Raw genomic sequence first — 27945 nt, forward strand, 5'->3', positions numbered from 1 at the left:
TACCCTACGTAGAGAGAAGAAGAGAAGAAAAAGAGCAGATCTAATCGATTATGTCCTTGACACAAAGACAGCAAAGGAGTGAAGGAAAAAAAAAAAAAAAAAAAAAAAAAAAGGCCTTCTACCAGTATTCCTTTTATACTGTATCTCATCATGCATATATTTGATAAAAAAAAAAAAATAAAAAATAAAAATCTCACGCCATTTGAAAATGAAAAATCAAACAAAAGCGTTGTCAACTGCTCAATCAATATAGCTATTTCTGCTTTGAAAATGCACATCACAGCTCAATGGCAAGTCTGTTAAGGAGAAGAAAATATATAATACAAGGTGTGGGAATAGGGAGGGGGAGAGCGAAGGAAAATCAATAGGAGGAAATGGCAACGCTGTTACATATACTACTGAAGCCATCCAGATCCTGATCCTCACACCTCTAAATGTGACAAAGGAGGAGAACAGCATGGGTCAAATCGATAAAGGACCATCTTCATTTAACAAGGAATGTTTCTGCTGGCTTGTCACCAAGAGGCTGGAGAGGGATGTAACGACATACTTCACTGCCAAGTCCAAGTACATGAAATGATGGTCCCAATGCCATTGCGTGCGTCCTATGCCATGAGGCTACTCACAATGTCAAAGCTTTATATAGAATATACAGGCTCAAACTGGGATAAGAAGAACGCACCATACAAGCCCAATACAAAAAGGTGAACAGCTGAAGATGACTCCAATCTCTAAAAGGTCTCTCTAGCTTTTACTGTACTATATACACAACCCAACAGTTATACAAAGAATATGGTCAATTTTCAATTTAGAGAGACATTGCAGACAGGCAGCAGCTTATTTTCCCTGGGACACATAATCAGGGTATTTTGAAATTCATTATGCTGTTCTTTCTGGCGACGAGCAGGATACCCAAAAACCCTAGCTCGCCCTGCACCTATCCCTTTCTAATGAATTGGACGGTGCAGAAACTGATCCCACCACTGCACTCACACACATAAGGAAAGTTACAGACAGGGAAAAACCACTTAGCTTTGCTCTGTTGCTATTGCTCCCAGCAACAGAGTCCAGCACCTGAGTGCAGCTTTCCTCCTGAATAGCTGCTACTTCACCAAAGCTCTGCCAGAGCTGCAAGGAACTCCTCACTGTAGCTCCTTCCACACCAGGACTCTGACTGAGCTGCAAGGAACTCTTCTCTAGCTCCTTCCTCCACCAAGGATGGTTGGAAATGACCATTATCACCAACAGTGAGTGAGACCACCTGACTCATTTATAGGCAAGAGCAATCACACCCGCTAGTGATTCCCATGTAATAATACTAGCCACCACCAGGGGCAAAACTAGAACTAAAGACACCACTGTGTAATGACCCTAATGGCCATCGGGGGGCAAAACGAACTTAACCCCTTTTCTTCATTGGACGTAATATTCCGTCCATGTGACCTGGGCCCTAAGTACCATGGACGGAATATTACGTCTAGCGCGATCAGCGGCGCCCACGTGGTGAGTGCCACTTATCGTGGCCGTGTGTCAGCTGATTATCACAGCTGACACCCGGCACAATGTGTCAGGGGTGGTCACGGATCGCCCCCGACACGTTAGCCCCTTACACACCGCGATCAAACACGATCGCGGTGTACCGGGGGTTAAAGGGAAGCATCGGCCGGGAGGGGGCTCCCTCCGTGCTTCCCTGAGCCCCCCACCGCAGCGCAATGTGCAGCGCTGATGCGGGGGTCTCTTTCCCTACAGGTCCCCGGATCCAAGATGGCGACGGGACCTTCTGGGGCCTGTAGGGAGCCGACTTCCTCAGTGCCTGCAAAGCGCAGGCATGAGGAAGTCTGCGTCTATGCCTGTGACAGATCACTGTGACAGATCAGCGATCTGTGATGTGACAGATCAGCGATTTGTCACAGGACAGTGATGTCCCCCCTGGGACAACCTAATAAAGTAAAAAAAAAAAGTAAAAATTATTTAAAAAAAATTATATATATATATATATCTCTAAATAAGTAAAAAAAAATATATATATTCCCTAATAAATTCATTTTTTTGAAATAATGAAAAAAACAAACAATAAAAAGTACACATATTTGGTATCGCCGCGTCCGTACCGACCTGCCCTATAAAACAGTCCCATTAGTTAACCCCTTTAGCGAACCCCTTAAAAATTAAAAATAAAAAACAAAGCAAAAATTAGTGATTTCGCATCATACCGCCGAACAAAAAGTGCAATAACGCGCGATCAAAAAGACGCATATAAATATCCATGGTACCGCTGAAAACGTCATCTTGTCCCGCAAAAAACGAGCCGCCACACAGCATCAGAGAAACAATAAAAGTTATAGCTCACAGAATAAAGCGATGCAAAAATAATAATTTTTTATATAAAATTGTTTTTATTGCATAAAAGCGACAAAACATTAAAAAAGACAAATGAGGTATCGCTGTAACTGTACTGACCCGAAGAATAAAACCGCTTTATCAATTTTACCGCACGCGGAACGGTGTAAGCGCACCCCCCAAAAAATATTCATGAAACACTGGTTTTTGTTCATTCTGCGTCTCAAAAATCGGAATAAAAAGCGATCAAAAAAATGTTACGTGCCCGAACATGATACTAATAAAAGCGTCAACTCGTCCCGCAAAAAATAAGACCTCACATGATTCAGTGGGTCAAAATACGGAAAAATTATAGCTTTCAATATGTAGTGATACAAAAACTATTTTTACAATAAAAAGCGTCTTTTAGCGTGTGACAGCTGCCTAAAATAAAAACCGCCATAAACAGTAAATCAAACCCCCAGTTATCACCCCCTTAGTTAGGGAAAAATAATAAAATTAAAAAAATGTATTTATTTCAATTTTCCCATTAGGGTTAGGGCTAGGGATAGGGGTGTGTTGGGGTTAGGGTTGGAGTTAGAATTGGGGGTTTCCACTGTTTGGGCACATCAGGTGCTCTCCAAATGCAACATGGCGTCTGATCTCAATTCCAGCCAATTCTGCGTTGAAAAAGTCAAACGGCGCTCCTTCCCTTCCAAACTCTGCCATGCGCCCAAAGAGTGTTTTACCCCCACATATGGGGTATCAGCCTACTCAGGACAAATTGCAAAACAACTTTTGGGGTCCTATTTTTCCTGTTGCCCTTAGGAAAATAAAAAACTGGGGGCAAAAATATGATTTTTGTGGAGAAAAAAAAAATATGATTTTTCTATTTTCACGCCTGGGCATTATAAACTTCTGTGAAGCCCTTGGGGGTTCAAAGTGCTCACCACACATCTAGATAAGTTCCTTAGGGGGTCTAGTTTCCAAAATGGGGTAATTTGTGGGGGGTTTCCACTGTTTAGGTACATTAGGGGCTCTCCGAAGGCAACATGACACCCACAGACCATTCCATCAAAGTCTGCATTCCAAAACGTCACTACTTCCCTTCCGAGCCCCGACATGGGCCCATACAGTAGTTTTCTCCCACATATGAGGTATCAGGGTAGTCAGAACAAATTGGACAACAACTTTTGGGGTCCATTTTCTCCTGGTACCCTTGGGAAAATAAAAAAAAAAGGGGACTAAATGATCATGTTTGTGGAAAAAATACGATTTTTTTATTTTCACGCCCGGGCGTTATAAACTTCTGTGAAGCAATAGGGGAGTTCAAAGTGCTCACCACACATCTAGATGAGTTCCTTAGGGGGTCTAGTTTCCAAAATGGGGTCACTTGTGGGGGGATTCCACTGTTTTGGCACATCAGGGGCTTTCTAAACGCGACATGGTGTCCGATCTCAATTCCAGCCAAAAAAGTCAAATGGTGCTGCTTCCCTTCCGAGCTCTGCCATGTGCACAAATAGTGGTTTACCCCCACATGTGGGGTATCAGCGTACTCAGGACAAATTGCACAATAACTTTTAGGGTCCTGTTACCCTTGGGAAAATAAGACTTGAGGGTGAAAAGATCATTTTTGTGGAAAAAATATGATTTTATAATTGTACGGCTGTACGTTATAAACTTCTGTGAAGCCCTTTGGTGAGAACTTTGAACCCCCAACATCTAGATAAGTTCCTTAGGGGGTCTAGTTTCCAAAATGGGGTCACTTGTGAGGGGTTTCCACTGTTTAGGTACATCAGGGGCTCTCCAAATGTGACATGGCATCCGATCAGAATTCCAGCCAATTTTGCATTGAAAAAGTCAAATGGCGCTCCTTCCCTTCTGAGCTCTGCCATACGCTGAAACAGTGGTTCCCCCCCCACATATCAGCGTACTCAGGACAAATTGCACAATAACTTTTCCAGTCCAATTTCTCCTTTTACCCTTGGTAAAATAAAAAAAAAATTGAACCTGAAGTATTTTTTTTGTGAAAAAAGTTAAGGTTTTTTTTTTTTTTTTTTTTTTTTTAAATATTCAAAAAATTCCTGTGAAGCACCTGAAGGGTTAATAAACTTCTTGAATGTGGTTTTGAGCACCTTGAGGGGTACAGTTTTTAGAATGGTGTCACTTTTGGGTATTGTCTATCATATAGACCCCTCAAAGTGGCTTCAAATGTGATGTGGTCGTAAAAATAAAATGGTGTTGTAAAAATGAGAAATCACTGGTCAATTTTTAACCCTTATAACTGCCTAACAAAAAAAAATTTTGGTTCCAAAATTGTGCTGATGTAAAGTAAACATGTGGGAAATGTTAGTTATCAAGGTTTTTTGTGTGCCGTATCTCTGTGATTTAAGGGCATAAAAATTCAAAGTTGAAAAATTGTGAAATTTTCATAATTTTCGCCAAATTTCCGTTTTTTTTTCCACAAATAAACGCAAGTTATATGAATGAAATTTTACCACTAACATGAAGTACAATAGGTCACGAGAAAAAAATGTCAGAATCACTGGGATCCAATGAAGCGTTTCAGAGTTATTACCTCATAAAGGGGACAGTGGTCAGAATTGTAAAAATTGGCCCGGGCGTTAACGTGCAAATCACCCTTGGTAGTGAAGGGGTTAAAGGGAAAAAAAAAAAAAGGTTACATGTGCTTTTATCTGTCACAATCCAGCATGGATCGTGACATAATGACTGACAGTCTGCAATACTGATCTACATGTCTCACACTGGTAACGCCCCCCCCCCTTTAATTTAGAACAGGCTGTGGAGACAGAATCTCAAGGCGATCTAGGTCCGGCCCATAGATCTTAACGGCTCATTTACATATTAGGAAAACTTGGATTTCTTTGGAATAAGACATCGGAAAGCAGATATCAAAGAACCATTTTATTCAACTTTCTATAACCTACATGCCCATTTTGACAGCTTCGAAGAGTATGTTAGGCCAGGAGAATATAATCCCTGAGGAAGCTGTTAAATGGCAATACGCACAGGGGTTTCCCTTCCTATGCAAGCACCACAATTTACTGGATTAGTGTTACTTTGAACATGGATCAGTGTATTACGTCACTGGAAGTCATCATGTACAAATGACAAGTGTTGGAATTTAGGGAGTCTGCAGTCGATATCGCCTCCTAAAATGTGGCACTGATTTTTTCCCTATGCGTTTTGATAAGAGGGATAGATTATAGATATTTTTGCATGTGATTGTTAGCCATTTGATTCCAACTGGCATTCTTGTGCAAGTCATATGTGGTTCTTACATTTTTTTCATAAACTGAGACATCCATGTTCTAAATCAAGGCAAGCCCACGTATGGTATGTGTTCTACAGCCTGGGAAAGGAACAAGGAAAGCATGGTGGAGGTACCCGATCTCAGTTGATATACCGTACTCTATTAAAATATTGACAAGATGACAAAAGAATGAAGTAGCACCACAAAGTACCCGAAGATTATGAGGCAATGCCTGGGACACGTCGATTGCACAGTTCTGCATGAACTATGAGAGTAAACGTACAGCAGAGCTCATACACGTCAGTAAAAAGTGTTGTCAGGAAAGATCTCGCTGCAGTGGAAACTGAAGGACAAACGTTTGAACTTAAACTTTCTAATCTGACAGCTTGTTGAAGTGCTTGAGCAAACTGATTAAACCAAGAGTGTTCAAGTGCTTTTGTCTCTGTTTACTTAAGAGTCAATCAATGTCCAAGGAGGAAAAAAAAAAGAACATATACCTTTAATCGTGCAAGATTAACATACCATAAAAGCTGATAAGCCGGAGTCAACTGTACACGTAAGCCAAGTCACTATTGTCAATGCTTATACCAAGAGTTATTTACAAGTCATAAACTTCAGTTAAAAATTATATGAAGGAAAAAAAAACCCCAACATTTATTACAATGTCAAAAGAAATGCAATAAAACATTGTATATTTCACAAGGTCAGCAATTTGCCTAAACAAACATTCAGCTAAGTAGAAGGTAAAAGATCAGAATTGCATTGCATAGGGTTTATGTATTGAAGAGAAACGGCCAATACATTACCCGTAACCATCAATAAACCCGGACGGAAATGACCGTCAAATGTATTACGGTAGATTGAATGCTTTAGAGAGAAAAAAAAAAAAAACTGTACAGTCTGGAAATTTTTGAATATACTTAGGACATATATTTCAGTAACCATTAATAAATACCACGGCCTTTTATCTGCACACCATGTGTTGTGTTTCATTTAGTTAGTTGAGAAGATGTTAAGGGGTGGGGGGGGTTTGGTGCCTGCCATCCCATCTCCGGCTGCTGCGAGTAACAGTTGATCGTGGGGGACTGTTGGGTGTCCCAACCTCACCGACTGGTCTATTCTAAAGATAGGCCATCAATAAAAAGGCAGTGACCAAATCTATAAACAACGTTAGACATCTTCAATGTTACCGTTATGATGCATTCTTAGCGCTGCAAAGGTTAAGTGATTGAGAATAAATACAAAAGGAGTATCAAGGTTAAGAACCATGGCGTTTGATGCCAGGCTTACTAATGCAAGGCGTCCATACGAGAAGAAAGGGTCACACTCACCAGAATTAAAATTCAACCTTTACTGGTCTCCTTTAAAACATCTTCAGCGGGGAGTGGAACAGTGGAGTGTGAGGACGACGGGTGACCCGTAGAAGCGCAATTGCACAAAACGGCCGTTGTCCTCACACTCCACTATTCCACTCCCTGCTGAAGATATCTTAAAGGTGACCAGTAAAGGTTGAATTTTAGTTCTGGTGAGTTCCACCCTTTCTTCTCTTGTATGGACGTTTAGGCTGAGTTCACAGGTGGCGTTTTTTTCGCGTTTCCGCGGCAGTTTTAACCGCGCGATTTTGCCGCGAAAACGCGAAAAATAAGCATCCCATGCATTCCTATGGGATTCCGCAATGCTGTGCTAATGCTGCGGTTTTTACCGCGGCGGAATCATTTCGCGGTAAAAACCGCAGCATGCTCATTATTTTGCGGAATCGCGGCGATCCCGCACCCATAGGAATGCATTGTTCCGCTTACTTCCCGCCTGTGGCTGTGCACACCATGCGGAAAGTAAGCAGAACAATTGCGGATGGTACCCATGGTCCGGAGGAGAGGAGACTGTCCTCCGGGCTTTGGGTAACATATCCCTGTAAAAAATAGAATTTAAAATAAAAAAAAATATTGTTCTTACCCTCCGACGTCCCGCACAGCATTCCCCCCTCTCTCCACGCTCCCATTCCCAGTAGTCCTTTGCGAAAATGCCCGCGATGGCGTCCGATCTCGCGGGATCGCGATGTCTCGCGGTAATTCGCGCGACGTCATCGCGAATTACCGCGAGACGTCGCGATCCCGCGAGAACTGACGTCATCGCGGGCATTTTCGCAAAGGACTACTGGGAACGGCTGCGCGGGACGTCGGAAGGTAAGAATAACAATATTTTTTTTTTACATTCTATCTTTTACTACTGATGCTGCATAGGCGGCCTCAGTAGTAAAAAGTTGGTCACACTCGTCAAACACTATGTTTGACGAGTGTGACCAACCTGTCAATCAGTTCTCCAAGCGATGCTACAGATCGCTTGGAGAACGCTAGCATTTTGCAAGCTAATTACGCTTGCAAAATGCTAGTTTTTCCGCGGGAAAATCGCGGGAATTTAAAATGCGATTTTCCCGCGGACTGGAATTCCGGAATTCTCACGGTAATTTCCGCGAGAGTTCCGGTACGTGTGCACTTAGCCTTAGTGCTGTTGTATTCAGGGAGGGCACCCGAAGATCAGGGCATGTTTGCCTGCAACGTATGTGTATACCATTAGTGTGCATTGTCACGCTAGGCTTAATGATAGTGCTCGTCAATTCGCACTTTGTTGGACTTTACTAATGCAAGGTCAAGTCAGCTGAATAGTGAAGTATGAAGACAACATAGGCAACGTCATCATAGCCACCTAGAAACAGAACGGAACGTGAAGGAGAGGAATGAAGAAAGAAAATAATAATAGGCTGAGGTTCTCAATTCTGCCATAGGCTTCTTCTGGTCTTATTGAGAAATAGATTCCTCTCCTGACGGCTGAAAAATGGGAACATAGTGATGGAGAAGGCTTCAGTACAGGAAAAAAAAAATAAAAAGACACCGGGGAAAATGAAACTTATTTGAGGTTGTAGACCTCAGAAAATCTTTCCATGTTTGAAACCTATAATGCAGAAATATACGCTCTAGGGTACTGGCTCTGTCACCCTTACAATGAATACAAAGCATCATGCTTCATTACATAGGAATTGCCTAAAGTGTACACACTAATGTAAGGGAATGGGAAGGAGCTGTCATATTTAGATTTATGCCTCTTCCACCTATGCAAAGCATCTAGAAGCCCTCCTTGGCAATGCAGAAACAAGAGCTACAAGGGAATGGCTGGAAATGTCTCTCCCATCTTACACAGCCATAAAACCAAAAATAACTGTCTAATGTACACCAAGACAAACTAAGAAGCCAGCTGACCTCTAGAATGGTTGCAATGGAGTCAGACTTATCGCCGCCCCACTCCGAAGATGGCTTTGCCGGGATATTCTTTAGAAAAAAAAAAGCTAAAATGTAAAACACGTTTTATGAAACACTTGGTTACCTCTTTATTACAATACCACCATTGCTAGCCCTTGGCACAAGCAGAAGCGCATTTACTTTCTTAGGCACAACTACACAATGTTAGTATTTCTTCTTTTTTTTTTTTTTATATGCAGCCAATTACACACATATGTTATTGTGCTGGCAAACACTGCTATTAGCGCACAATGTTGCAAGTATATGGTGCTTTGAATTGCAGTGATACGGGGGGCTAAAATGGAATCTCTTGTAAATAAGGGTAAATTCACATGTAGAGGATACGCTGGCAATTTCCATGTCGGAAGGCGCAAAAGCCACTGCAGCAATGAAAAAAAAAAAAAAAAAAAAATCATAAACCAGCAATAGTTGTAGATTACCCACAGATTTGCAGCAAAATGCACAAGTCTAGGAAAAGAAAAAAAAAAAAATATTGTACCATGTGACCAATACAACCATAGTTTCCAGAGATCACATTGGATGAAGTGTTAAGCCCCTCATACACAGGTGGGTTTGCCAACAGTAATGCACATAGCGGGAGCGTTAGACTGATGGTTGTGAGAGAGGATGATCAAGCATGTCCGATTTCAGACTGTCGACTGCACTGTTCTCTCCAAGATAAGCCGCCAGCCAACGGGTCAGTCAGTGACTTTTTTTTTATAGCGAACACCATAGTGTTCGGCCGAATGAGCGCTCTTGTTTTTGTGAAAGTAGGCCGAGATAGCTGTTGGGCAAATAAAGGCTCGACAGCCATCTAATGTGTTTAGTTGGCCTTACTGTGGAAGGACAGGTGATACTGAGACCAACGAGGGACCAGACAAGAGGCTCTTCTCAGAAGCATCTGGGGAGGATCACAACTTGCTTTTCCTTCATTCCTGATTCACAGGTGAAAATGAGCAGTAAAACCTGAGCAATGTGGTGCAGATTTGTCGTGGTGGTGCCTCTGCAACATCATACAGAATAGTGAAAATTTCTGAAGCAATTCCATTTTATGAACATCATAAATCACTTTTTAGATTATAGACAAAACATTAGCTCACTCCACTTGCGAGAGTGCTTCTCTGACCCAAATGCATGGCTAAATGAAGTGTGATGCAAAAGTAAGTAGACTAGGCAGTCCGGGACTCTGCCTGGGTGGGTAAAACATGTAACAACTTATCCACCGATGGCCTAGGAGTTTGGAGAATAAGTCCTTAATCATGGCCATAACAACAAAGTCACAAGTTTTACTGATCCAGGTGGCATTCTGAACTTCCAATTGCTTTGGATTCAAACACTTTAGGATAGTTAGGGTGGAGACGCTTAATTAGCTCCATCCCCAATGAAACACATTACAAGCAAAGTGATTTAGTCTTTGTAGATTTAATCATATCTGTAAAGGACTTTTTTTTTTTTTCCCCCACTAACACGGTATCAACACTAAAGTTTGTTCTTTCAAAGTTTCTCATGCTACAAGAGCCTAAGCCATACGGGGTAGAGAGAAAAAACAACAGGAACAGAAAGCAAGATCTGAAAGATCTGAAGACACAACATGTTTTGCTTGGTTGCTGAAGACTGCAAAACCACAGTTCTGCTCAGTTTAATGGATGTGGCTCAAAGCCACCGGGTAATACTTTGGTTTACCAAAATGCAGTAAACAGTCTTGTCTGGGTCTCTTAAATTTTCCAGACCTCTTAAACTGTGAGAAATAAAAAAAAAAAAAGCCTGATAAAGTGAGGGAGGAGGCGGCCTTGGCTTTCAAAAAGGGCTTGAATGTATAATGTTGGCAATGCTATAGCTTGACAATTAGAGAAAGATTAGAGCCATAGTGTTTATCTAAGAAGGTTGCCAGCATATCAATGACTGGTAGTGAACCAACTACTCATTTACAAAGTTGTTTCAAGATAATCACCACTTGCTGTTTGCACTTACTCCATAAGCAAACTATCAGCTGGGGAGGGGGGAATAATGGTTCTTCACTTTACAACCAAGTACTGTGGTGGATCGAAATCAAATCAGAAAAAAAGAGAAATGATGACAGAATGTTATATCTGTGTGGCTGTCTTCCATTTTATTTGCTACAGTAGAAAGAATAACACGCAGTCAGTAGTTAACGTTCCACTGTGGTTACAGAAACCTTTGCCGGAATCCCAATACAGGCCACACGGCCAACCTTGCCTCAAATATCTCAGCAAACACAGGGCGCAAATGGTGGTCACTCTGGTTAACCGACTGTGTGCTCCCATCCTTGAATCCTTGCTAATTTACATTGCACTCGGCTATTTAAGGAAGCCCACACAGAAATAAAACTTAAAACAAAAAAAAATAAATAAATAAAGGAAGGGGTTGACCATGTCTCATCGACCAATGTACTGAAAGAGGCATCTGAATCCTAAATAAAGCACGGGTTGGACTTTGAGGAATACTCTACACTTTACGTGACTGTAGAATTGTGACTCCTGAAATCACACGCACTGTGCGCCATGAGGGTTCACCGAGGCCGTGAGCAGACGTTCATGTGGACGCAGGTATGCGATTTGCATACTTCTGCTCACATCCCAACTAAGTGTCCAGCCTTGCTCAATACACGTACATTGAGCGAGGTGGCACATGTCTATTGAGCATATAAGCAAATCGCTTACTTGCGGTCACACACCTGCCGGTACTACTGGACAATCCTCACAGCGCGCATGATGTAAGGTTTCACAAGGCTGCAGCTACATTGAGTGTGTGAAAAAACAGTCATCTGATTAGTCCTATTACAAAATATTATTTATCGTGTACCCTGTTGAACTCAGAGAGTACACATCTATACAACACACTCATCTGAACTAGTCCTTAGAGCACACATTATGCTTCTTCCTTAAAGGGAGAACGAACACCTCCATACACATAAATGATAGTCATCAGATCTGGCCCACACTTCTCCAACGTGTACGTCTGCCAGTAGCTGTCCTGGGAGACACCCGCCCAGTGCCAAGGTAGGAAACACGCACAGGTTCAGATTCGTGGGATGATGGGGAATAGCGCTGCTGACTAAAAATCTGTACGCAGTCAGATTGACCCAACATTAAAATGAGATAAGAATTTCAAATCTCCTTCAAAAATTGTAGGAAAAAAAAAAATAGCCATTCTGTGAAACATTGCAGTTCAATTTTTGAGCCAGACTTTGATACACACAAACCGCAGCAAACATAAGCAATTTTCAATTCTCCTATTTTCCAGGAAATACTGTTGTGAACATGTCAGAAGCACTACAGAAGTGAAACTGTTCAGCGCCCTTTTGCCACCCATGTAAGCTTCTGTACAGAAATACAGCCCAGCCATTCTCCTGCCGTGGCCTACACCGCGGCACTGGCAGCAGGACAGGCGACCAGTATGCCATGTTCCCCCCTATGGTGCACACTGCTGAAGGTCACTCACCAAGTAGCATCAGAGGGTCAAGGAAGCCTGACGCTACCCTAACAAGATATGAGTTTTCCTATTAGTCAGAAGCATACAATTATGTGGTCGCTGGTTACAGGAGGACAGAAGAAGACTACTGAACTGAAGACACATCTAACTGTAGGTCGTAGCACTCACAGATTAACAAGGTTGTTTTCAGGAATGGAAAAAAAATGTCTACTTTCCGCCAATATAGCACCACACCTGTCAAGTTGTATCTGGTGTTGCAGCTCAGTGATTAGTGCTCAGTCATGAGGTTTATTTGGTCTCCTTACACTACAAAGCCTGATGAACTCAAGGTCTGATATCAGTAAGGAAAGAGGTTTATAGAACATCTATGGATAGGGGCAGCAGAGTGACTCAGTGGTTAGCAGCTTTGGGGTCCTGGATTCAAATCCCACCAAGGACAACATCTGCGAGAAGTTTGTACGTTCTCCTCGTGTTTGCGTGGGTTTCCTCCGGGTTCTCTGACACTCCAAAGACATACTGATTGGGGCTTAAAATCCTAAATTCCCTATGAGGACAGTTCTGATAATGCCTGTAAAGCGCTGTGGAATTAATGGCGCTATATAATGAGTAAATATCCAAAGCTGTTTTAAAGCCTCATTCAGAATTTGTTTTTATTAGAATGCTAGAAAGAATGTAATCCTTCCGGAGCACCACGACAAGGAGCGCCACGCAATCTTCTAGAAGGCTGAATAAGTCACATTTTTACTTTAGGATCCCGATTTTAATAAGCTAATGGGGGTCACAATATGACATACATATGGTACTTGTTATACTCCAGTCACATCCAGAACAAACCAAAACAGACTAGACCTGCCCCAATATACACAAAACACGTCATATTGGAGGGGAGGTTTTTCAGTCCATTTTACCATTTCAGTCTTCCCCAGACTATAAATCATTGCAAAATACGCAGTCTAATCCCAATGCTTATTTTTCGGACATTTTATTTGCCCAGTGCTTTGTTCCTTCTGAGGATCGAGAAAAGAAGAATAAACATAATGATTTAATAACTGTGGCTATGTACAGATGGATTACAAAGCTCTTTACCGATGCTTACAGTGCATGGGTTAACTGGACTCCTCTTGCATCAAGCATCAGAAAATGGGCAAAAAAAAAAAAAAAAAGCCTCAGTAAAAAGGCCCAACCTAATTAAACCCAGCTCGGTCTGCAGCCGCGGCTTTGATTTCGCTTATTTACACATTAACTTCAGCCTCCTTTTGGAACCTCCAGTCTATTCAGTGGAACACGCAGGCCCTTTTATCTGCCCTGGACAGCGTTTTCTCCAGCAGATGAAGTAGATGCCGATTGATTTGCTGTCGAGCATGGTAAATTAATAGCAGCAAATTGCTGAGGGCCCAGCTCGCTGCTTCACTATGCTTCGGCAGTTTTGCTTTATTTGCTCCATGATGGGCAGCAGTCAGCCCTCTTCAAGTCAATTTCTCCTTAACAACCTGCAATACTTTTCAATGGTGAAAATAGAGCTATTCCTTGTAAGCCAAAAATCAATATCCTATAGCCCTTAGAAAATGCTAAACAAGCAGTATTGGCAATCCACTTGGTACTAGAGGGTATCAGATATAAAGCAAATCCATACCGCCTCCCTCCTTCCAAGTTATTACAGTTTGCTAAAAGGATTCTAATGCCATTTATCATCATTTGCCATCGACTGCTGCATCCACAATTATGACAGCCTATCAGGCTGCCGAGCCCTTTCATGTCTGCTCAATTAATATTTCAGCAGCACTTCAAAATGGCTGTTGCCCAGGTCTGGCAATAAAATTTACATGGCAAGTGCAACAGATTCATTTTCAATCGGCGAGGCTGCTTTTAACCCCTCGCGCTCAACCGCGAGGACGAACCGCACTGCTTACTGCAGTCATATTGAAACTGGAAACAAGCGGGGGGATGGGGGGGGGGGTCGCAACCGGCACCTATCTGGTCACCGACAAGGGCAACGGCAGTAAATGACCCGAAAAAAAAAAAAAAAAGATACATTTTCCATGCATTTACCATCCAGGCTCCAGCTATTTACTCAGTTTCCAAAACTTAAATTAATTATGTTCTCAAACATAATTGTTAAAAATTGGCAACATTACACAGGCTTAATTAAGATTAAATCCAATTTACTAAATGTACTTTAATTGGTACTAATTGCATTAGCTTTCCTTTCAGAATGACAAATTCCCCATAGGTCTCGCTTTAATAGTCTTCTATCAAAATCAACACTGGATGACTGATGATGAGCATCAAAAACAAGGGGGGAGGGGTGAGAGCTCGGCTCAAAAACCAGAGACCCCCACGTAGTAACAGCCGGGTGTTTATCCTTTCATCAAGGCTTCGTCTTCAGTTCCTAATGAAATGCTATCCTAAAGTACAAAAAAAAAAGAAAAATCCACGAGGAGGAAGGGGGGGCCGAGAAAAGCAAAATACAAATTCTCAAAGAAATCAAAGTCATCGGTTTAAAATATCAGGGTCACCAATTACTGGGGGGTGGGGCTTCTATGGTCTCTTGAGAACCCTGCTCTTGAACCCCGAGAGGCATAAATCTAATAAGCCCGGCCCGATCTGTAGCACGCTGTCCAATTATGCCGTAGGGTGACTTCACAGAAATCTAACCTGCTTTCTATTACGAGGGGATGGAGTAAGTACATCTGGATGAGTGCCTGAGAGGAACCAGTGCCTTCTGTCTAGTGGAGGAAAACAAAGACCGGTCTCTCCCAGCCCCCGATGTCCCCTCCCTTCCCAGCCCTCGAAAAGAGGAGGAAGCAGAGATTAAAAGGGAATATAGTAAGTAGGTGGTTTTGTGGGGCTGTCTGTAGTTCTTAATGCGATAAACAGCCTGCAGGATTTGGTGGAAGATTGCATTTAAGGAAGGCTGTATAAAGATCAATTTTGGAGTAGAAGGGAGATTATCAAGCTTCTCTTTTAAGCTGTAAAAAAAAAAAATAGAGATATAGATATATATATCTCTCTCAAGACGACTGGGTGGAAACATGATGGCATATTCGCCCTCGTAAAATTCAGCAAATTCCCTCATAAAGGGGGAAAATAAATATAAATATAGGGAAAGGCTATCACACCGGCTAATAAACACATATTTGGAAAAAAAAAAAAAAAAACAAACAAACAAACAAGATTCAACATGACATTAGCCACTAAATCTTAAATCATTAAACTCTTTAAAGCGACTAATTAATTTCCCGGCTGCAAACAGTGACATCGAAAATTTAGAGCGGGTATCAGAGTTAAACGCTGATAATTGCTAAGCAGGTCTGATGCAGCAATTCACCGGGGCCATCAGGAATTGATGAAGTCCATAAGTATCAGCGCGTTGTTTACATTACTAATTTGTACAAAAACGACAGTAATGGAAAATTATATTCTAATTAAACTTAATCCTCGCTAATCCTCCATTCCAATCATAATTACACATGCAACTTCCCCATTAAAGTGGAAGCGCAACCCTTAGCATAATTGTTCTTACAATGTTTGGAATTAAAATGTCATTTATCACTCGGATTTAGAATCAACAATGGGCTTTGATTGCTTTGATTTTAGCACAATTAGTCCTTTAAGCGACGGATTTCTATTTCCGTTCCTTAAAAAACACGCGTGCATTCGTTTGGTTTCTTCTCCCCATCGCAAAACACTTCTTCCCCAGCTGCCGGTACATACGAACATAACGGAGGCACGCCACAACTGAAAACGCGCTCTCGAAAACAGACACACGTCAACGAGGACGACCGGCTACATCAGCTCCACATGTCCATCGTAGCAAGAAGTGAGCGCCAGCTGAGATACTCTGCACAATGTAAAGACCCCCATAAGTGCAATCTCAGAAGGCCCAGGCTATTGAAGCAGGAAGCCCTCCAGGCACAGAATTATTACAACAGATTTTTTTTCAGTTTCTAGAAATTCTTAGCATTATTGACTTAATCCACCAAAAAAACCGCACAGAGAGCGAAGGAAGAATGCACGGATAATCTAGTCACAGAGAAAGGAAGTAGATCAACCTACCTGTTTATGCATCTCAATATTCAGCCCGTACGACATCTCATAATACTACAGGAGGGAGAGAAGAAAAATGAAGAAGCGCCCATTAGATAGCCTTGGAGCGACGGCTGCTACTTACAAGTGCTGGAATATGACGGAGGACCACGCCGAATATCCAATCCGCCAGCCTATAATCCAGCTCTTGCCTCCAGCAACACAAGTCTGGTATGTAAAAAGCTAGAAAAAGGGAAATATTCCTCCTTACCATCACATAATGTCGCTGCATTTCTGTCTTCTCGCTGGCCAGTTTTTCACATTCCAGCTTCAAGCTGCACAAAGCAATGAAAAAAAATTGTCATATTTACACCGCAAGGACTATTTTTTTTCTATCACGCACAACTACATCTGAGGTCTTTGCGCGATTAACTCTTTCCTGATTGGCGAACCCAATTCCCAGACTGTACACGTCAATAGGGGCAGAGTGTACAAGATCAAAGTGACCCGTGCTGTCCTTAGCCCATTGACAAACCCTCCCATCATTACTGGCCACTTAAGAGTTCCTCTTGAACGGTTGCATCCTCTGCTATTAGGGTAATGAAACCTCTAGATCATATGCAGACATCTCCAAATAGAAACCCATACGGCTCTGTATTTAGCACAAGGGAGCGTCTTACCAGCACATCCCAAGTCCTTTAATCCTCTCGCTACTGCGGTGGCATGTATTGCATGTTCCTCAAATGAAGGGGGGATTAAACAATGTAATCCAAGATTGTAAACAGAAGCAGGAATGAAAGATTCACCAATTGGAGTAGTCGGCTTTCCAATCTACAGCCCAAGCTGGTCTTGGAAGTCCCAGATGCACCATCCATGATGGTCTATCCAGGCGATCACGGCCGGAGAGGAGACACCAGACTTGTAGGTTTCTGCAGCATATTACACCAGGAGGCGTGGAATAACATCAAAGTAATTAACATCACTGTGTGTGTGTGTGGGGGGGGGGGGGGGGGGGGGAGGATTACCAAGACATGCCCTCAATAATCTAATACCGGCCCCCCACTGCTAGTGGTTACTTTGATGTTAACCTTTGGAGTCATTTGACATAAATAGGCTGGGTTCCCATGTAGCTATTTCCTCAGTAAGATAAACGATCAGATTCAATCACCATTTGACCTACATTTCAGATGTCCCCAATCTGTCCTCCTTCACCGGTATACATGGAGGGGGCTCTATTATTACAAACTCTTATTTTTTTTTTTTTTTTAATTAATTTTGGGACAAAAACCTTCTAGCATCAAATCACGGGAAATGTCGCTTTGTGTGAACGTAGAAGGTTTCCAACTGAACTCCAAACAGAATATAGCCCATATATATATATATATATATATATATATATATATATATATATATATATATATATATATATATATATATATATATATATATAGCTTGTTTATTAATTCCAGTTACCGAAGTATTCAGCAAAGCGCACCAAGTTTTTGGGGTTTTTTTTTTCTGCACAGCAGGATATCAACTACATCCCGGTGCCTTAATTATGTTTACCATGTACAGCCAGAAAGCCTTTTACGGCACTCACCTCTGATCTTAAGCGCTGGAGGAGGTAATCCACACAGGTGAGATCACCGCCAGGTAAACTGCGGCACGGCAGTCACACCATTGTCGGAAGGGTTCAGCACTTTATAATAGCACATGCTTGTAATCGGAGATAATAGGGATACTCTACCACATATTTGGCTTTGAGGACAAGAAGGTGTTTTAACTCGTATTTCCTATAGGAAAAGGCCAAGCCCTTTCAACGGTTAACGCCTTAAGTACACACACGGGGAAAGAAAAAAAAAAACTGACAACAAGGGCTAAGCAAATACAAGGATCAGCTAAAGTAAACAGCATTACCTGTGGTACTGAGCCTGTAAAAACTGAAACTCCTCCTTAATCCGATCACACGATTCGGATATGGTGAATTTGAAGGGCTGAGCTGGCTGATGCGGAGCCTAAAACAATAAATATTAATTATGAAACCATCAGGCTGGGCTGCCAAAAAGGGCGTGGGTCGGCCCTATAAAGAGGAGAGGATTACAATCCGTGCACAACACCAAAGTCCAAGAATTGTGAAGAGATTACGAGCAGTTCCCAAGCAGAGCCCAATAATAAATGAATAAAAAGGCCATCTGGAAAACACAGACCAAAAATTGTTTTTGAATGACCTGTCTCATATTTGACGCCCGGCACTGATATAGTAGGGGCAGGGGATTTTTTTTTCTCTCCTGTATAAGAAAAAAAAGACACAATGTATCTAAAATAATAATAATAGTAAATATTGACTTAGAGGTGAAAAACAAGGAGCAGACACTACAAGGCTGTGGATTTATCGATAACATACGGGTATAAATGGCATAGGTGCAAGGTGTGTCATCCCTATGTCAACAGTCCAAGGTCCGCCACCCTGAGACGCGTCCGCCAAGGTCCGCCACCCTGAGACGCGTCCGCCAAGGTCCGCCACCCTGAGACGCGTCCGCCACCTTACAGCCCGCTGGTAAAGCAAACCCACAGACAATAAAGGAAAACTAGAAGGGGAAAAGATTTCAACCACTCTACAAATTACTTATGTCTGCGCCTCGAAGAAAATGGCTACAACACGGCATTTTTTTCCCCCCCTTCTCTAAGGTCATTTTCCAGAGAGAAGAACATCAGATCATTTGGGCGGAGGAAAGTCAATCTCCTATCAGCCTCCCCTGTCTACACAATAGCGTCTTAAAGGATCACTGTATGTTTCAATTACATTGGACTTAATAGCCGGAAACGCGAGGAGCCAACTTGTTAGGACACGGCCTCCATGGTGATTATTACACTGAGCGCATTCATTAGGGACGGTTGTAGGGAAAAAAGGAAAACAACCAAAAACGCTTTGGCTTTTTTCTTTGACTGAGAACCATAGGACCAGAATTGCACAAAAGTCAATATAATCCGACAATTTGATATTTTTGGATGTTACTTTCGGTTCTACAGCTTTTCTTTGTTTTGCTTGGACGGGATTTTCTTCCATTTGGGGCACGTTTGGCATCTCCAGCATTAGTTCTCTGGTTTTGGATGCTTTGTGTCACAGGTCGGCGCACGTCGTGGGTATATAACATTATATCTTTAGGGGACTGGGTGTTTTTCTTCACTTTTGGGGCCCGTTTTGGGTCTGTAGCTTTGTTGTGTGTGTTTGTTTTGGGACGTTTCATGTCATTTTTGCTGCCCGTTTGGAGTCTGTAGCACGATTCGTTGTTTCTTTGGCTTGCCGTACGTCATTTTGGGTCCATCGTGTTGTTTGGGGCATTTTATGTCATTTTTTCTGACAGTTTGGGATCTGCACCATGATTTGAGTGTTTGTTTGGGATGTTATACATCACTTTTTGGGGCACCGTTCGGGTCCATTGGATTATTACGTCATCTGTGGGTCTACAGAATTTTATTTTTTTTTGTTTAATATCCTCTTCTCTACAGAAGAAAACATTGAATAAAAGGACTACATGGTACATTTGTATATAAAAAAAAAGGCATGAGGAAAACAACAAAGTGTGTGCAAGGAGGAGGTGGTCTTGGCCACATCTCCCGACACCTGTCAGGGTGGTAGACCAACAAGAACCAGGGAGAATTCTACAGAAATGTCCATCCCACAGAACCCCCCCATAAGAGGCAGGGGTCAGGGATGAGAAGCCCCCCCAACTCCCTATGTTTCATGTGAAGAGGAAAGCACACAGTCCAAGATAAGCAGAGCAGGCAGGGAGGAGGGGGCAGCAGCGGCCAGTGGAGGGGGGGCGGCAGCAGCAGGGATGAGGGGGCAGCAGCGGCCAGAGGAGGAGGGGGCAGCAGCAGGGAGGGGGCAGCACTGGCCAGTGGAGGGGGGGGCAGCACTGGCCAGTGGAGGGGGTCAGCAGGGAGGAGGAGGGGGCGACACCAAATGTTCCATGTGGGGGACATAATGGCTTCTGTGCCTCCACTGGCCCATATGCACACACAGCTGAGGGGAGGGGGCTGAGGAATGCACCGAGGACCCCCGAGCACCAGACACACACACGACGGGAGGGAACAAAGGCAGCGCCACTCACCGGGTGCCTGGACTGGGGGTACATCTTGCTCAGGTCGCGAATCATCCAAGCTTCTGGTTAGGAGCCGCTCTCTCCCAATTGTCGGCAGGAGGAGGGGAGCGTGTGATCCGATGGTACCGGGCAGCCGGAGGGGAGTGCCGATCACCCCCCGAGCCCCGCCGAGCCCGCTCTCATCGTCCGCACACACCGAGCCAGCAGACTCCCACCCGCGGACTCCCGTGGAACAAAGCGCCGACCTTGCACACAACTTTGTGGCGCTGAGGTTTCCCCGATCTCCTCCGACCAAGTTGGCTGACCGAGCGATCTCCTCCCGGCTCTTCCCTTGTGCAGTAGTCGTCCGTTCCTTCCAGCCCTTACAATCCCAATTGGACGGAATCTCCCTGGTTTTTATTTCCTCCAACTCGGCCGAGCTCTCCCCGAGCGATCAGCCACACACACACTTCAGCGGATGAGGCGGAACAAGAAAAACCCCCGGTGCTAATGAAGCTCCTTCCCCACACAAGCCCGGCTGCCGCTCACAGCAGCTCCGACGACACGCTCTGTGTAGGTGACTTCTATGACCAAATTTAGCAGCAGCAAATCATTAACATTCTGATACATATTCACAACATTGAGGCGAGACTCGCGATTCTTGCCGGGAGTTGTAGTCCACGACCGTGGCATTCCGCGTTGGCTATTACGTGCGTTATGCAGGTCGAAAACCACAACTCCCGAGATTCATTGCAGATATTAGTCCCGCCCTAGGAGCCCAGCGCTGCCTTTGGCTGACCTATCAGAAGCATAGGAACGTTAATCGTCGCTCTCCAATGACTGCATATCATTTCCTAGCTGACCAATAGTACAAAAGCAAAGGGCAGCTGTCAGTGGCTTACCCCCACGTGGTGTACAGACCAATCATATTCAGTCCGCTCCCATGTGTTATCCAATAAGCTTCCGAGTCTGTCATATGCCCCGCCCTGGGCGGTGTGATAAGTGGGATGTGGGTTGGCGCTTCTCATAACGAGCGCTCGAACAGGGGAAACATTTGTCCGGCTGTCAATCAAAGTAACGTGGGCCACTCGCTGTGTGTGGATGAGCCGCTGCTGCTCTGTGTGGCAATCTGTGGTGAAAACAAGCATGGAGGCATGAGGAGCCGGAGAGGAGGGGGCTGGTCCTCCTCCATTACCGGCCGCGCGTCCTCCTCCCTTGTCCTCTGTTAGCTATCACCCACATCAAGGAATGCTGGCTAATTAGAGGCCGGTGTCTCCTTAAAGAGACAGGAGCAGCCTTGTGACAAATCCCCGCTAAGTGCGCGCGCGGCTCCGGTAGACGCCACTTCCCTCGGCTCATAGCAATTTTCCGCGCCACTGGAGCTGGCATAATTTCCCTGTGAGGAAGAGGGGAGGAGGGCGAAGCGGCTCCGTGCTATTTCCAGGCCCGACAAGCTGCGCCCCTCACCCGCCCGAGGGGGGGCTTAATTGGCTGCGCTGCACGCCGGTGTGAACGGGGCTCCAGTCACATGACCCCGCACAGGACCCCGCTTTCTAGGCAGGGGCTCCAGTCACATGACCCAGCACAGGACCCCGCTTTCTAGGCAGGGGCTCCAGTCACATGACCCCGCACAGGACCCCGCTTTCTAGGCAGGGGCTCCAGTCACATGACCCAGCACAGGACCCCGCTTTCTAGGCAGGGGCTCCAGTCACATGACCCCGCACAGGACCCCGCTTTCTAGGCAGGGGCTCCAGTCACATGACCCCGCACAGGACCCCGCTTTCTAGGCAGGGGCTCCAGTCACATGACCCAGCACAGGACCCCGCTTTCTAGGCAGGGGCTCCAGTCACATGACCCAGCACAGGACCCCGCTTTCTAGGCAGGGGCTCCAGTCACATGACCCAGCACAGGACCCCGCTTTCTAGGCAGGGGCTCCAGTCACATGACCCAGCACAGGACCCCGCTTTCTAGGCAGGGGCTCCAGTCACATGACCCAGCACAGGACCCCGCTTTCTAGGCAGGGGCTCCAGTCACATGACCCCGCTTTCTAGGCAGGGGCTCCAGTCACATGACCCAGCACAGGACCCCGCTTTCTAGGCAGGGGCTCCAGTCACATGACCCCGCTTTCTAGGCAGGGGCTCCAGTCACATGACCCAGCACAGGACCCCGCTTTCTAGGCATTCGATGTAAGGGGCGCGTTTTCTCTGTAAACCATAAAGGATGAAATAGTGTGCTGACACCTAGTGGCCAAATGGCCTGCACTGCAAGCTGAGCCTGCTGGAAAGGCATTGTTCTCTTCCAAAGCCTCTGATTGGACGACTAATCGAACAGACCGGCCTCCAGCACGATGCGACCACTGGTCGGCGAACGTTGACCGATCAGCAGTCGCAGACCAAAGTAGGCGACGCACACGGAGCGATCTCTGCCAGGTGACTGCGCGTAGGCTGTCATTCTCCACAGCACACGTCCTGCGTACGCTGGGCCAAGCACCGCCAAGAACGATGACCTTTTATGCGGCGTAAGAAAGTCATTTCACTCCATGACGGGGTGCTTTCGCTCGTTCGTTGTTGGATTGGCAGCCTGTTTCTACGGCAAGATAAGCGTTAAATGAGCATGCACGAGTCTCCTCTAGTGTAAATGCCCTTTTATGTGGGTAAAGATTAACCCCTTAACGACCGCCGATGCAAATTAAAACGCTGTTTTAAAATAAGGGAATAGTACGCCCCAGAAATTTTCCTGGGTTTTAGCTACCAGGAGTCCCTGGAGAACACGATCAAGGCCAGATTTTCCAATCCCTGATCACGTGATCGCCATTATTTAATGAATAAAGGCAATCGCGTAAAAAAAAAAAAAGTGTGGTCCGCTATTAAAATCATTTCTATCTCTTCTGACTTGATATACATGCCAGAAGAGAGAGAAATAATGGCCTCCTCCCCCACCCCCGGAACCTAAGCAGTACGCCTGCCGAGATCTACCGAGATAAATTTTATTTCATTCTTTGCTGTTAGGATTAGGGTTGGGCTCATTGTTCGGGTTGAACTCTTTGTTAGGGTTGGGCTCATTGTTAGGGTTGGGCTCATTGTTAGGGTTGGGCTCATTGTTAGGGTAGGGCTCATTGTTAGGGTAGGGCTCTTTGTTAGGGTTGGGCTCTTTGTCAGGGTTGGATTTATTGTTAAGGTTATGCTCATTGTTAGGGTTGGATTTATTCATAAGGTTGGGCTCATGTTAGGGTTGAATTTATTGTAAAGGTTGGGCTAATTGTTAGGGTTGGGTTTATTGTTAGGTTTGGGCCCATTGTTAGGGTTGGACTTATTGTTAAAGTTGGGCTCATTGGTTGGATTGAACTAATTGTTAAGGTTGGGCTCATTGTTGGGGTTGGGCTTATTGTTAGGGTTGGGCTCCTTGATAGGGTTGGGCTTATTAGGGCTGGGGTTAGTTTTTTCAAAAATTAATTAAAAAAAATGATGACGATATGATGTCTACTGTTAAGCGCAAGTGCTCACTACTCGAAATTGAATCAGGTGCTCGGGTATGTACCGAGTATCACAGATGCTCGAATGACATGCTCAAGTCTTAGCTCTGCATGTTTTGCAGCTGTTAGTCAAGTAAAACATGCAGGGATTGCTTGCCATACACAGGCAATGCCCACATGTTTTTTTTTTGGTGTCTAACAGCCGCAAAACGTGGGGCAGGGATTCGAGAATGTCACTTGAGCACCTGTGATACTCAGTGCATACCCAGGCACCCAATGCAAACTTGAGTAGCGAGCACTTGCACTCATCACTAACGACAACATATTCAATACGATGACCTAATGTTATCAAGTTCTGTGTAGTACCTCTGGGTTGAAAATCCTCATTATACTACTGGATAAAATCCTTGGGGGGGTCTAGTTTCCAAAATGGGGTCACTTGGGGGTTTCCACTGTTCAGGGACTTGAACTCACCAAACGCGATATGGCATCCGCTCTGGGTTACAGCTGTTTTTGAGTTTGAAAAGTCCAAAGGTGCTCCGTCCCTTCTGAGCCCTGCCGTGCACCCAAACAGTATTTTTCTCCCACAAGTGGGATATCTCCATAGGCAGGAGAAATTGCCCAACAAATTTTGGTTCTATTTTCTCCTGTTACCCTTGTGAAAATAAAAAGTTTTGGGCTAAAGGTAAATTTTCGTGAAAAAAGTAAAATGTTCATTTTTTTACCCTTTGCCATGACAACACCCACTGGACAGAGGGATCCGCCCATAGGAACAGGAAACCTACAGAAATAAAAGGGGCGGTCCGCATCTCCTCCTCAGTCAGTGACATACAGGCACTATCTATAGATCCTCCATTCCTATCCTATTAACTTTTCAGGACCGGTTGATATTAAAACCAGACCCCTCATATCTACCAAAAGTAGCAGGGAAATTTCACAGATGACAGGAAATCCATCTCCCCTCGTTCTTTAGTGACCCTTCCACTCCAGAGGAAGAAAAATTCCACACCCTAGATGTGAGAAGAGTAGTATTAAAATACATTGAGAGGTCTAGGAGCTGGAGGAAGAGTAGGGCTCTATTTATATCCTTCCAGGGCCGAAAGAAGGGGTATGGAGTCACGAGGGGTACCCTATCCCAGTGGATTAGGGACGTGATCTGTCTGGCATACTCCGCGAGAAATGAAGATCCTCCGGAAGGTATCAGGGCACATTCCGCCAGAGCTATGGCATCCTCCTGGGTGGAACTGGGAGACGTCGCAATCAAGTCTATTTGTAAGGCCGCAACTTGGTCGGCTCTTTCTACCTTTTATAACCACTACAGGCTCAACTTATCATCCTCCTCTGACCTAGCCTTTGGTAGAGCTGTCCTCAGCACGGTGGTCCCTCCCAGGTGAAGGTCTCTGAAAGTCTCTCCAAATAGGTGTACTTTTATTGATTTTATTTTTATTTACATAAATATATGTATTTATTGGTAAAATATTGTTAGGCGTCGGGCTCCTGTCACTGCACAGCAGGAATACCGAGCCTTGCCTTCGGCAGCCTCCCATTCCTCTCCGGCCACAGAGGAGCCTGCTCAACAGACTTGTTGATCCCGGCGCTCTGCTAAGACCAGCTCTGTGGGTTTGGTTGCTGTTGCCACCTCTGGTTCAGCTATAGTGACGCATGCTGGTCAGCTGCGAGCTACTTCAGGGACTAAGTCCTCCTTTTGGTCAACACAGGGTCCACCCGTGTTCAGTAGAGCATGCCTGTGGGATGATCTCTCATTGGAGGTCAGAAGCTCAGGTCCTTCTCCAGCTCAGATTGGACCATCAGGAAGGTCCCGGAAGGACGCTGCTATAAAAGGTTCGCATGGCCGCTCGTCCATGCGCTATATACACATTATTTGGTAGAGGTGCTTGTGTTGATGGATGCTTGTGAAACGCTGACTGACTTATTATGAAAACCCTTTCCTTTGATACACATGTTGGTAGGGTTAGAGGTTACAGTCAGCGCCGAGTTGTGACACTGCCTAGCGCCGCAGTGCTCCCTGCTCCTCACATACGCTAGCACCAGTGTACGCCAAGCTATAAGGCACCACTGCAACGCATCTACTGCAGTGCCTGTCAGAGCGGCGTCGTGCGCACTTCTGTGCCATTAGAGTGCGCTTTCCAGCCCTGAGTCTGGGCTGGTTAGTGGCATCCGCCAGTACTGCACTGTATGCTCTTCAGTGCGGTTTATGTTAAGTTGAGCTTCTACCAGGCACCACAGTTGCGGCGCCGAGTGCTAGTGGTCTAGAAGGACTCTAACCCAGCAGCTTTGGGGCTGTGTCCTGAGACTGTACTCTAGCGCTCACTCCGCCGAGTCCTGTAACGTTAACATTTGTTACAGCGGTTCTGTGAAGTAACAGAGTTCGCCCCCGTACACACCGGGTCAGCGGCTAACCCGCTCTTGTTTTGTTGGTACTCCGCCATTACTGAGCAGCAGTTTTCCATCTCTGCACGGTGGACCCCGTGTTGCGATCGCACTTCCTTATATTTTATATTTAGTGTGATCCGCAAACCTAAAAAATATATATTTTTTTTCCTTTGGAGATTTAAAAAAAAATATTTTTACGCTTTATAATTTTTTTTTTTAACTTTATTACATTGTCCCAGGTTGGGACATTACTATATAAAGTCAGATCACTGATCTGAAACATTGCATAGCACTGTGTCAGACCAGCAATCTGACAGTGTAGGAGGCTCTCCAGCGCCACCTCACTGAAGGACCCAGCGGCCATCTTGGAGCCAGGGGTCGCCATGGAGACCACAGGGGGTCGCATTGTGTTGTTCCGGTGGGAGAGTGCAGGGAGCCCCCTCCCTGCGCGATGGTTCTCTATGCAACTGTCAGTACTGACAGCGGCATCAGATGGGTTTAATGCCCACAATCGGTGCTAATACCGATCGTGGGCATTGCTGTAGGGTGTCGGCTGTCACATACAGAGGCCGTGGTGATCATGCCACCATACTAGTACTGCTCTGGTCGGAAATGCAGTTCCCATAGAGCAGTACTAGTACGGCGAGGGTCGGGAAGGGGTTAAACCTTCAGGTGCTCCACAGGAATTAATCGAATGTGGAAGGAAAAAGCCGGATTACTTACTGGTAACGCTCTTTTAATGAGTCTACGACAGCACCCACTGGAGAGAGCGATCCGCCCATAGGAACAGGAAACCTAAAGAAATAAAAGTGGCGGTCCGCCTCTCCTCAGTTGGATTTCAGAGTACCCGGAGGACCGCCAATTATTAGGCAAACATTACGTTTTAACTTATCCATTTTATTTTATCTCTAAGCAAGTGTATACGTGCTATGTTAATTACAGGGAGGGAAGTGAGTGGGTGCTGTCGTGGACTCATTAAAAGAGCATTACCGGTAAGTAATCCGGCTTTTTACCCTTCGCCACTACAGCATTACCGGTAAGTAATCCGGCTTTTTACCCTTCGCCATTACAGTCGAACGGTGGAAACCGCATTACTGCAGCACGCGCACACTCTTTTGACATCTGTAAGGATGCTGTACAGCATTGTGCCCACACCTACTGCTGCTCACCAGCGGCCTCATTAAATGGGATATATTCCCCTACCTGTTTCATTGACCAAGGTCTTTTCTTATCTCTGAGCAGTCTGCTAACTGATGAAGGCCACATGAGGCTGAAACGTTTTGTTCAATTTGGCTCCAGTAAATACAACTGCATTCAATCAGAAGTTGAGTGCCAAGTTTCTTTCTTACATGCACATTTATGGCCTGCTGGAAGTCATTTTTCAGGGCTCTGGTAGTGCTCCTCCTGTTGCTCCTTGCACAAAGGTGGAGGTAGCGGTCCTGCTGCTAGGTTGTTGCCCTCCTATGGCCCCCTCCACGTCTCCTGGTGTACTGGCCTGTCTCCTGGTAGCGCCTCCAGCCTCTGGACACTACGCTGACAGACACAGCAAACCTTCTTGCCACAGCTCGCATTGATGTGCCATACTGGATGAGCTGCACTACCTGAGCCACTTGCGTGGGTTGTTGAGTC

The 27945-nt window shown here is 44.9% G+C and overlaps 1 protein-coding gene across 13 annotated transcripts in view; it reads right to left on the reverse strand.

Annotated features, from left to right (window-relative positions):
- LOC141049516 (transducin-like enhancer protein 4) overlaps positions 1-21110 on the reverse strand; it is a 188951-nt gene extending 167841 nt beyond the window's left edge. For 3 of the 13 annotated variants that reach the window (XM_073546060.1, XM_073546058.1, XM_073546054.1), the window contains exons 1-5: positions 20481-21107; positions 18594-18653; positions 18283-18380; positions 16637-16700; positions 16396-16440 (exon numbers count right to left, since the gene is read on the reverse strand). In XM_073546060.1, the coding sequence (XP_073402161.1) occupies positions 16396-16440; positions 16637-16700; positions 18283-18380; positions 18594-18653; positions 20481-20525 (312 nt within the window). In that variant the 5' untranslated portion in view covers positions 20526-21107. Of the gene's footprint in view, positions 1-16395; positions 16441-16636; positions 16701-17045; positions 17175-18282; positions 18381-18593; positions 18654-20476 lie in introns of those variants that run through there. The other 10 variants (XM_073546062.1, XM_073546061.1, XM_073546056.1 and 7 more) reach the window with 7 other exon arrangements.
- Between the last annotated feature and the right edge of the window lie 6835 nt (positions 21111-27945).

Source organism: Dendrobates tinctorius, unplaced genomic scaffold, assembly GCF_039654945.1.
Source record: "Dendrobates tinctorius isolate UK_male_01 unplaced genomic scaffold, ASM3965494v1 ptg000144l, whole genome shotgun sequence".
In the NCBI taxonomy this organism is placed as follows: domain Eukaryota; kingdom Metazoa; phylum Chordata; class Amphibia; order Anura; family Dendrobatidae; genus Dendrobates; species Dendrobates tinctorius.